The sequence below is a fragment of the Pocillopora damicornis genome, chromosome 1, assembly GCF_964200805.1.
Source record: "Pocillopora damicornis chromosome 1, jaPocDami1.2, whole genome shotgun sequence".
NCBI classification, from domain to species: domain Eukaryota; kingdom Metazoa; phylum Cnidaria; class Anthozoa; order Scleractinia; family Pocilloporidae; genus Pocillopora; species Pocillopora damicornis.
The window spans coordinates 31,160,017-31,171,396 of record NC_142670.1 but is presented as its reverse complement, the minus strand read 5'-3'; the positions used below and the strand labels follow the sequence as shown (position 1 = coordinate 31,171,396).

General features: G+C 39.1%; 1 protein-coding gene and 1 non-coding gene across 2 annotated transcripts; both read right to left on the bottom strand.

Moving 5' to 3' along the window:
- Nucleotides 1–941: 941 nt before the first annotated feature.
- On the bottom strand, nucleotides 942–6,270 carry LOC113682203 (F-box/WD repeat-containing protein 2). The gene is made up of 6 exons (XM_089189399.1): nucleotides 5,711–6,270; nucleotides 4,781–4,975; nucleotides 3,260–3,393; nucleotides 2,577–2,663; nucleotides 2,189–2,355; nucleotides 942–1,402 (listed from the first exon to the last, which is right to left on the bottom strand). Exons 1-6 carry the CDS (start codon nucleotides 6,231–6,233, stop codon nucleotides 1,120–1,122), a joined length of 1,389 nt encoding a protein of 462 aa, XP_089045525.1. The 5' UTR covers nucleotides 6,234–6,270; the 3' UTR covers nucleotides 942–1,119.
- A 1,003-nt stretch (nucleotides 6,271–7,273) lies between these two features.
- On the bottom strand, nucleotides 7,274–11,293 carry LOC113682194 (uncharacterized). Its single transcript, XR_016181622.1, has 2 exons — nucleotides 11,139–11,293; nucleotides 7,274–10,324 (listed from the first exon to the last, which is right to left on the bottom strand). It is a non-coding gene; the product is annotated as an uncharacterized LOC113682194 (transcript).
- Between the last annotated feature and the right edge of the window lie 87 nt (nucleotides 11,294–11,380).

Here is an 11,380-nt window from a genome sequence, read left to right as displayed (position 1 = left end):
GCGAAGAGAGCGCTGTTAACCCTTTGACCCCTTACGAATGACCAGCATCTGACTTCTCCTTTCAATATCTCATTCGAATCACACATTGAGGTTGCGAGAATGAAGGAAATGATCACCAACGAAAGAAGCTCTTGATTGTGACACAAATTCTCCTTGTCAACACCTCAGGAAATTTATAGAGAACAGTATGGAGAATATGCATAATAATGTTGGGGTCTAAAGGGTTAAAATCCTTGTATTTCCCCTACATCTGTAGTGAGGTAGACAACTAGCAATCTGGTTCGTCTCGAGTCGACATGGAGCGAGAGCTCTGAGCACGAGGAGACTGGGCTAGACTGGTGTGATTTTATCATCCAACTTCCAGGCTACCATTTCAAACGTCAATTTTGCGATTTCTTTTCTCACACGCTCCCAGACCGTAAGACAAAAAAAAACCGACCACAAGTAGCCTATCCACGGCCTATAGTAGCCCGTATCCACTATTATTTTTCGAGCACGACGTGAAGTCAAATAGTTAGAAGAGTTAAGGAGTACACCACCGAGATTTGCCTCAGGAATTGTGCCTTCCCCCCGCCACCTTTGGGGCAAAAGAAAAGGAGGAGATAGATGCGCTAGCACCGAGGCACGAGTAATTTATGCGACGATACAAATGTAAAAAAATAAAAAAATAAAAAATAGGGGACGGCTTAAAGATTGCTTAAAAATGACAAAAAACTTGTCATCCAAAATGCACCAAACGGCATAGGAATTTTTTTTAAAAATTTCAAAATTAGCCGGGTGGGAAAGGTTCCCCGGACCTCCCTCCGGCCTCCGGTTCACTATAATACTCCACAATCATTACTACCGTCCCCCCCCTCCCCGACCCTGAAATGATCCCACTGATACCTAAAATGCGCAACCACAGTCGTGTCCACACGAAGTGCCTTAACAGAACGATTAAAGATATTTCAAAAACATTTATTTCGAGCTTGATGCAAAGCCATAATTTATTTTCGTACCTGTAATTTGTCATTGCTACCGCGGATTTTATCAAAAGAGCGAGCGGGGACTAGGGAAAAAGCAATGCCGCGTGGTTTTGGAAGAAGATTGACGCAACTCTGAGATTGTTTGAAATCTTTGTCACGTGCTATCTTTGAGCATGAGTAGTAAGACACTATAATCAGGCATACTTGATGCGAATAAGAGGCCTCCATAAGGTCTGGTGACCAGTCCGTCCAGCCATAAAGTTTCACCAGGCGTGAAATTCGACCCGCGTAAAGATCTCCGGAACGCAGGTAAGGGAAATTCCGCAACAATTTCTTCGCTTTTGGTGCAAACTATATAAAGAAAGTTCATGTCCACAAGAAGGCTATAAAAATGCCCATGGGCTACGAGCCAATTAGCAGGCGATGCCGTGAAGATTCTGCAGGTTGAAATCAAAGAAAATAGAGCATTTCTTTACTTGGCTGTAAGAAAAATAACGTCTGGAGAAACGGAGTTTTGACTACTAAGGGTCCTCAGATTCATGACTATCTTGACTTAACTCAATGAGAAACTAATCCTCTAACAACTGTGGGGTTATCTTGCAACTGAAATTTCTGTTAGTCCAACAATACGTTTCACAAATGAATAAAGGGGTAAGTTTCTAAAGAAACTGTGATGCTGCGTCGGTGGGAGAGTATAGCAGGTAATTTAGTGTTAACAACTGGGTTGAAAACGTAAATAAGGCCACCGTAAAGAATAAAAAGCTGACGTTTCGAGCGTTAGCCCTTCGTCAGGGGACCAGGCACTTCGCTCTGACGAAGGGCTAACGCTCGAAACGTCAGCTTTTTTATTCTTTACGGTGGCTAATTTACGTTTTCAACCCAGTTGTTAATACGTTTCACAATTTTGTTCAATGCAACAGTGACAACAGTACCAATGTATCTAGTGTTCCCATACATAGTCACATGATAGTATCATACCATTATATGGAGGGAAGCACCAAAGGAAACGAAACAAAATCACAGATATTTCAAATACAAGGCGAAGATTTCTTTGCAGAGTTTTTAACCGTAGTACCGCTCAAGTTGCGCGTGTGATTCCCACGTGCAACACGCACAATGCGTGGAAAAGCAGTAAAGATAACAGCCCCTAATTTAAGACAAGTTACACTATTTGTCTGCAGTATCGAGTGAATACGTAGCGAAATTGAAATTCCCTGACTTACCTTGTCATTTGCAAAGTTTTAAAATCCCACAGCAGAATCGCTGTCTCGGAAGCACACACAATTTTATGTCCATCAAACTGAAGTCGAGGCTGTAGGTTGACAGTGGACTCGGTGTCAGGACTTAATGTTGCCAGGCACTTGTAGCATTCACGATCGGGAGACCAGATCTTAACAAAACGAAAGCAAAGAATGCTGCATCGCTAATTAGAACATAGCGCACTTGTTTTATCTAGGTCCTATTGGACCTTCATGGTCCATATCTCAATCCAAGCACAGCTGTAAGTACACGTAGATATCAAGATGACTTGTTCAGTAGCATTTTTCAACAGTTTCCTTTCCAGCTTAACACTATTGCGATGGTCACGATGGCCATGAAATTAAAACATACCTTGATGTTTCGTTTTTCCATACTGAGCACTACGTACTGACCCTTTCTGTGAGTATGCGAGTCTACTTCACTTCTTTTGAGGATCACCTTTGTGTAAAAAACATAAAACAGCAATCACATACAGGTGCTGAGATTCATTTGGATCTGAGGTCGCCAGTCGAAAGTAGGAAAGAAATACACTTGTAAATGATATTGCTATTTGTAAGTTTGCCATTTTAATTTTTCATGTTGCCCTCATTTAAGTTGCCAAGTTCAAGTCAGAGATTGCAGATCAATAGAAGAAAAAAAAGAAATCTTTAAGTCATATTGCCGCGTGAAGCTTGAGTTTGCAAAGCTAATTGGCCAGTGCATTGTTACTGACAGATCTCACCTTTTCTTTGCATATGGCGAATTGCTGTCTCTACTCAACTTTGGATAAGATGCAAGTCTATCACAGACAACCCTTCTTTCCCTCAAAGATCTTTCAAGTTTCCCTTAAACTTTTCTAGCACTTATCTAAACTACTGGTTGGAGAGAAGCGCAATGGAAGAAAATTGTCTCACTCACAATTACACTACAGAATGAACTGGCCTTATGTTTTAAAAGGGGAGTACGTGATTAAATCCCATGATTGTATTTAATTCATCCTCTTCCATGTTTGAAAAAAAAAATATTTTATATAGAGACTGAAATTTTGTAGATACCTTTACCACCCAGTCTGAGTGACCATATCTAGTCTGCACGCATTGTCCAGATGACATTTTCCAAATCCGAATGGTAGAGTCAGCTGAACCACTAACAACAGTGTCCAGTTCATCACTGTAATCAACTGAGAACACTGTAGTAAACAGAGATTAATATTTGTCAAGAACAATTTACCTAAATCCCTGCAGGAAACAGGGAGGGTGGGGTGAGGGAGAGACTGCAAATAGTGGTTGCATGTATGCCCTGGTTGAAGTCAACACATTAAGCCATGAAACAGCATCCTGTTGAGAAGCAATTGCTCTGAGCCTGACTACAAAAAAATTATTTGCCATGATCTCAATTGCATTTAATTAGGATAAATACCCACTGGATGTGATATGATTTTTTTTCATAATTAATGGTTATAAACATACTATTTGAAATCAGATTCCTTTGTGGGTCAACAAGCCCACTAAAATAAAAAAATTGGCTTTGTTGACCCTAACTCCCAGAAGTAATTAAAATATAACTTCTCCTTATGATAACCAGAAGCGATCCAGCAGACTAGAGATGAGATTACTCAAAGTTATCAGCTAGAAGTTGTTATCTTGATCTAACACCAAATTCTTGCAGCTTATTCACATGAAAATGTGTAGCAGCTAGGGGGGAGAATTGACAATCAGATCTTGGGAGTCAAAGGGTTAATTGCTTTGTGAACTAGTATTGCCAAAAGTTGGCTAGGTTCAATCCCTGTTGAGTTCCTGTGAGAATCAAGATCTCAACAGTAATCCTCCTTACAGTTTGCTATACAATTATTATGATGTTAGTTTAGAGAATTTGGTATTTGATCTACTGATAATCCCACCATTATATTCTCATTATATTCATTTATTTCTCGTCACTAGTCTGCTTGATATTGTGAGGAGAGATTCTGTCTTGGTCACTCATGGGAGTTAAAGAGTTAAACCTCTAAGAGTGACTATCATCTCATTTCTTCTTACAATATTACCCCTGAATCAGACAATAAGCTCCCAAGAATAAAGGAAATGATGACCAATTAAATACACTCTTAAAAGTTAAACAAATTCTCCCTGTCAATACCTTGGGAAATGTACAAAGAACTGTATGGAGAATATGCATACTGATATTAGGGTGTAAAGGGTTTAAATGTACCGCCTGAATACTGAAGGAAACCAATCCTACACAATAAATTAAATTATTACAATCACCAATCATATGACACATACCAGACAGCATACACTTTTAACACAAAACATTAAGCAAAAATCCCTGTATAAGGGTCATATGCAATGGCATGCACAGGGTTGGAAAAGTCATATAGCAAGATGCAAGGTTAAAGAAGAAAGGATTGTCAGGTGAGAAGATACCTAATGACTGACTGAGGTAGGGCTGGAGAGGAAATATTTGGCCATCATCTGTGATTCATGTCAGGAGCCAAATGTTTTCCCATCTGACTCTCTCACTCTGTCAATAAGTGGAATCTGATAGTATTTTCTTCCTGTTAATGTTTTTTATTTTACCTGCTGCTGTGTGTCCCCTAAAACATTGTAATCTCTCTCCTGTTTCCCAGTCCCACATGCCAACAGTATTGTCAAATGAGGCTGTGATGACCTTATCATCATCAAAGCGAACATCTGCACAAGTATGAGCCTTCAAAACATATTTACATTGTCCTGTCTTCAAGTCCCACAACCTGATTGATCTGTCATCTGATCCTGGAGAGCAGAAAAGGTAAGGTTAAGTCTGTACCTGAGCAAAGGCTTAAGGCACATAGCCAATCCAGTTGGAACTTATCCAGGAAGGATGGGGAAGACAGAAAGATCAAAGGTGACTCTGCTCAGAGGGTAGTGTGTATGGGAGACAGGATATGGCTGGGCAGGGAGAGAGTGGTGGGTATAGAAGGGCATGGAGAGGGGTAGTTACAGGATATGGGATATGACACAGGATAGGAAGACTGGAAACTTTTTTAGGGCAGGAAGGAAGATGCAAGTCCAAAAATGAGAGCCGTTTTTTTTCGATAGGAAATTTAAAGGGTGAGAAACAGAAGGGCAGGGTATAGGAAATGGAAAAATTTCTCAGCCTGTCACTTTTGCTTACTCGTCATATCCCACTTTTCCAATGTATGAATCTTAAGGGGGCAAAGGGGGCTTTTTTTCTAAAGAAAATGTGGTGCTGTGTCATGGAGGGGGAGGGGGAAGGTGTAACAAGATAATTTGGTTTTATCTGCTGAGTTGATAATGTAAATTGGCCACCATAAAGAGTTTCTAAACTTGACATTTCTAGCGTTAGCCCTTTTTCAGAACGAATGGCGAAGGCATAACGCTTGAGATGTCAGCTCAAGAAAATCTTTACGGTGGCTAATTTACATTATCAACTCTGATACTCTGAACTCTTTACATTATCAACTCTGAACCATTCCCAGCTTCGCTCAGCGAGCAAAACTCTCTCACCAGTAGCAAGATAATTTCCTCGATAATAAAGTGCAAACACTCTAGCTGTGTGACCATAAAGCTGTTTCTTTTCCACCGCACCCTCGTCTTTTAACTTTTTCATATCCTGTACATGTGAAATATATATCTGTTTCCACGTAGTGGTAGAGGTCGAGTTTCTTTCAGAATCCACGTTATCTTCTTTGACTTCCATACCAAGCTGCCTACAAGCGTTTTGCCAAACATCATCGCAGCTTAAAATTACTTTGTTCCATTTCTTACTCACAAGACAGCATTTGCACAAGGACACAGGATCCAGCCATTTCAAGACATGAAAACTCAACTCCAGAGGTAAACATTTCAAGTAATCTCGTTTCACGAGTGTTTCGAGTTTCGTGGACAAAAACCGTAGCTGTTCGGGTTCGCATGTATCTATGATACCTTCAATCGCGGAATTCTTTTGGTCATTTGACAAAGTGCTAAAAGTATCGCAAAAAGTTTTCAACCAAAGAGAAAACCCACTGTCCTCGAAACATTCTGTCATAACTGTTTTGATTCGAAGCTATGCCCAGTTTTCCTCGAACAGTGGATAGAATAACAAGGAAGGGACAATTCACGGCGTTTACATAAAGTGAAAACAAAACTTTTGGCTCTCTTAATGTTAATCTGGTTGAGAGATTTGAATTCTTTGACAGATTTTAGTAAAGGGGTGCCCTGCATCATAAATTAAGAAATAACGAATATTATGAAGGAACAAATTTCTTATTTATTAATTTTTCTCATAAGTATTGAAATCAGAACTTGTCAACTCCAGTATGAGCATATGCGCAGATGTGATGAGCATCATGTTTATGAAGCCCCAACTGGTAATTTTAAATTTAAAATTCACAGAACTTGTGTTATTAAATGTTACAATGTCATAGTGACTTTCAATGAGAATCCAGAGATATCCTGCAGAATGAGGGATAATCCACTGGATAAAGGTCATCATTTAGTCCTTGTACAATCCTTGGGATTCCTGTGGACATCAGTCTGAATCAAATTACCAGCTATGTTTCAAATTACATATCAGCAATTTTCATTCATTATCAGCTTGTAGATGTTTAGTGCTTAGTCAAAGAATTGTTTATGAATGAGTGCCCACCATTTTGACCTCTACATATTTTCCTGAGGTATCCCCTGCAATTGACAAGGAGAATTTGTTTAACAATCAAGAGCTTCTTTAGCTGGTGATCATATCCTTTATTCTCATGACCTTAAGGTTTGATCCAAGGGTGGTGTTGTAAGGAGAAATTGGATGTCAGTCCCTCCTAGGAGTAAAAAGGTTAAAAAAATTAATTTATATTAAAACTTTTTTGGCCCTCAGAGTTAAAAATCCTTACTTTAAGCTTGCCCTTGTATATTACTTAAAGGTCTTGCTTAAGAAACCACATGGTGTCAGGTTCTCAAGCTGGTTTGTCATGTGTCTCCAATAAGTGTATGTGTGGATCAGTGCTTTGGGTATGAACCAACTCAAACTTTAGTACAAATTGACTGCATGTGGCTATAAAACAACCATGGGTACAAAACAACCTGATACCTGGTGAGCAGACTTAAAATTTATTGCAAGTATTCACAAGACAATTCCCAGCTGAATCTTCTGTATTTTCATATTCATTCAACCCATAAACACTCTAACAGACAACAAACAAAAGACTTTGGATCACAGGCACCCCTGTGAACATTTTTGTGTCACTGACATCTATAACAGCATTCCTCAATTTCTTTCAGTGCAGAGAAGGCTGTAAGTTGTAGATGGGCATGTCACACAGAAGATCTGCAAAGTAAATGGCTTTTGACAATGTTTCAATATAAAAAATGTGGTCTCAACCTCAAAAGGCAAAAAATGAAAAGGTAGCACCAGTAGCCCTTAAAAAATTTTAAAACTATCTTACAAAACATAAACCAACCAAAGAATTACACCAAAACATGGAAGCTTTGGCCATATGATACAAGAGCTATTATGATGCTTACATAAGTCATCTCACAGGCTTGGTTACTAAAGTTTCTAAAATGATTTCTCCGACAGTTTTTTTTTTTTTTTTGTCACTAATTGAGGATGTGTTGAAGCTTTATCTCTATTGTAAACAAAATCCACCAATTAATTGCAGAGAGTTCTCGAGTAATTAAATTTTTAACTGGACTGGTGCAATGATCAAATCAAAGCCTCAACATTCCACTGGAAGTCTGAAAAGACTTGACAGTTCTGGTTTAAATTCCCCACCCAAGCAAGTTTCAAATTCCCCACCCCCCTGGTACAGACAACAATAAAATGCCCATGGGTTTCAGGGAGGGAGGAGAGATGTTGAAGCTTTGAATTAATTGCCTCATAAAACTGTCCTGAATCGTTCGAGTATAATTTAGCTGCTGCATGATGCAGCAGCTGCTCTTTTCCATGAGAAAGGTTACCCACACCCTCAAATGGATCTCACAGGATATTGCATGTTGAAGGATAAATATCCTCAGTTCTGAGATTTTCTCAACGAATAACTATTGCATGATCATGATACTTGTTGGCTTGATCCAAGGTCCCTGCAATAAGGGAATGCTGTGATCCAAGCTTTCTCAGACTAATGTACACAATCCTGATACACAATCATGATATTCTATTTCTAGAATTTCAGCCTGAACACTAAGAGATAAGGCTACTGCCTTAATGTGTACATCACAAAACATTTTATAGATATCATTTCCTGCAACCTCAGAAATGTTTTCCTTTAAATATTTAAATCTTTCAATTTTTCTCACCAATGTTCTAGCATGAAGAACAGTTTGTCTGCCTTTCTCACATGAATAAAATTTTTTGAAGCCAATTAACTTATTATTATCATTCAGAAACTGGGAAATGGCCTCAACCGTCGCATTTAAGGCTAATAGTTCACCTTCTTCAGACTTTGCTTTTATCAACCTGCCGATAGCATCGTGTGTAACCTGATGTACTCTAATGTAGACACCACTCTCCTCTTCATCCAATAGCAACAGAGGGCATCTTCGAATCTTCATCCTAATGTTTTCTTCATCTTGCAAATCTATCTCTACCTTGCAAATGTAATTTACTGCTATCTCAAGATTTAATGGCTGTGCTGCGCACAAGGACAACAAAGTAACAGTGTGCTTGAGTACAACGTTGGTGGATTCCATTGCCTCTTGAACAGCTATCTCTAATACCTCAGTCATTGATTTTGGGTAAGTTTGGTTAGTTTCAATGAAAATGTTTGCAGTCGCCCCTCTTCGGCCTTCCTCAAGTCTTTTTAGGTAATCACTCCATCCAAAATTCGCTCTATTCTGCTGAGCCTCTCTGACATAGGTTGCGGCAATTGCTAAGGCAAGCGGCTGGTAGTCTAATACTTGTGCAAGCTTCTTTGTGTCATAATCTGACATACCAGAAAGCTTTTCAAGTAAGGTCATGGCATCACGGGGCTCCATACCTTTGCTAAAAGATAAATGACTAGTAAAAGAGTTTGTTGGCGGAACAGACATGGTGTCTTGTGTTGTGATCAACAACTGACCCCTTGCCCACTGTTCATCTCCAGACTCTGGCAAATACGCATGAATCTTAGAAATGCTTTTGACGTTGTCAACAACAAGGAGCCAAGAGCTGTAAAGCTGGATTTTTGTGCCAATTAAGGACTTCATATGAGCAATCTTCTCATCTGAGTTTAAATCTGGAGAGTTAAGTGTGTTAGTAGTGGCATATTCTGGGCACTTAAGCTTTCGCGCCAAGGAGATATACGATTCTAGAAGAGTGCTTGGGCTTTCAGCCTTTGCCGTCATCACAAAAACTGTAGAATTTGGAATTGAATTTACTACATCAAAGTATCTCTTCCCCACGAGACCAGCTAACTGAGATTTGCCACTTCCTGGGTTGCCAGAGATGTACAAGTAACTCAATCTGTTCTCATTGGCCTCTTTGAGCTCTTCCAACTGTTTTGAAATTCCAGCCACCTCAAATTCACGATTTGCAACTTCATGTGAAGGTTTAGGTGGAAGGACGCAGAAGGACGAAATTTCTTTGTTTAACTGAGCTTCAAGTACCTCAACCTTTTTTAACACATTACTCAGTTCCTCAGTGGGGAATCTTGTCTGATGGTAAACCACTTGAATTTGGTGTGTGGAGAGGCCAAGAGCTTGGAAGGCTACTTCAACTTTATTGATAGCATTTTGAAACTCTGCATCTGTGAGGTGGCCGTGTGGCATGTGTGCAAAATCTTCATTACGGAACTTTCTGAGATCATCCACTTTTGATTTTATAGTTGGATTGAGACCATTCCCAATACAATCGGAGAAAAGAATGGCATAAAAAAGCATGGTACAATCCCATTCAGCACTGTTTCCATTGACCATGGTGTCCAGAAGATGGGCTTTTTCCCTTTGCTTGCGTGGAGATTCACTGTTCTTGAAGTCCTGACCATTTTTTGGCTTGTCTTTCCATTCACAGTAATGTTGCCTTGTGACGACTATTCCATTCCTGTTTGAAGATTGTTCGCAGACCCTCGGTAATTATATCAGTGGTGAGATAGCAAATCCGGTAATAATTCAGTTCTTCGTTGGTGTACTCTTTTGTAGTGGCCATATTTAGCTTTAATGAGCTGTTACCTACAGGAATGTAAGAATTAATAGACTTGATTGTGTCCTATTGCTGTAAGGAAGTGAAAGCTCCTAATCTCAAGTTCCAAATCACTTCAGAGTGATATCAGAGTGTCATCAAATCAAACTAACATACATAATAACTTTAGGTTGCCAAAATTCATTGGATAATTTGTTCATTGACCAATTGTTTCTTTAAGTTAGTTATTTAGTTTAATTCAGTAGGAATTAAATGTCTCGATTGCATCATGCAAAATTCCCATTGCTGCAAATAGATGATAACTCCTAATCTCAGGTTCCTGACTACTTTTGTCATCAATTCAAACAGAGGCGTATAACCTAAAAACAAGCTGGGGTTTATCAGCCGGCTGATCAGAAAAAAGGATGCAGTTTTTGCCCAAATATGGAATGAGAGGTTCGGGTAGTTTTTTCCTTCGGTGATATGCTCCTGGTACTGATAACTTCACAAGGATTTTGGAGTAAACATTAATTAACAAGAAGGATAGTGTTAACTTCGCAAAGTGGTAATTTAAGAAGAGAAAAAAAATTAATAAAAATCCTTCCTATCAATTTCAGACGATTACTCCAAAATCCTTGTGGAAGTTATCTTTACCTTAGTACAAAATATATCGGCATCATTCCTTTGGTTTCGTTATATCTCGCCTCGTTTCGTTTCGTTTCGCAAAATAGAGTAAGACCTTCATTAGCTTCAAATTCAGAGAGCGAGCATGACACTACGATTTTAATAGACAATGAACCTGCATACACGAAAATAATCCCTTAAGATTGAAAAAATATCAAAATTTATTGGTTTTATACAAACCTGGCTGCGGAATCAATTAGTGTTCTGATCAGGCAGCTTCTACACCTCTCGAACTTAACAGGGCAGCATGGAAGAATCAAACCCCCAAAGTAATTTGAACATTACCCATTCCCATAAGGCCCTGCCAATAAATCCAGGAATGGAAAATAACAGTAAATGGACTTCTAGTTTCTGAACTATGGAATATCCAAATGTCAAATATCCTTACGTCAATTTCTTTCAGTGCTCCTGACCTGGACAAA

Excerpts from the sequence above, each read along its gene's own strand:
- LOC113682203 (XM_089189399.1), bottom strand. The coding sequence starts at position 6,233 with ATGACAGAATGTTTCGAGGACAGTGGGTTTTCTCTTTGGTTGAAAACT. Across the intron at positions 4,976-5,710 it reads AGGAAATTATCTTGCTACTG|GATCAGATGACAGATCAATC; the intron begins GTGAGAGAGTTT and ends TCTGCTCTCCAG. Across the intron at positions 2,356-2,576 it reads TGGAAAAACGAAACATCAAG|ATCTGGTCTCCCGATCGTGA; the intron begins GTATGTTTTAAT and ends CGTTTTGTTAAG.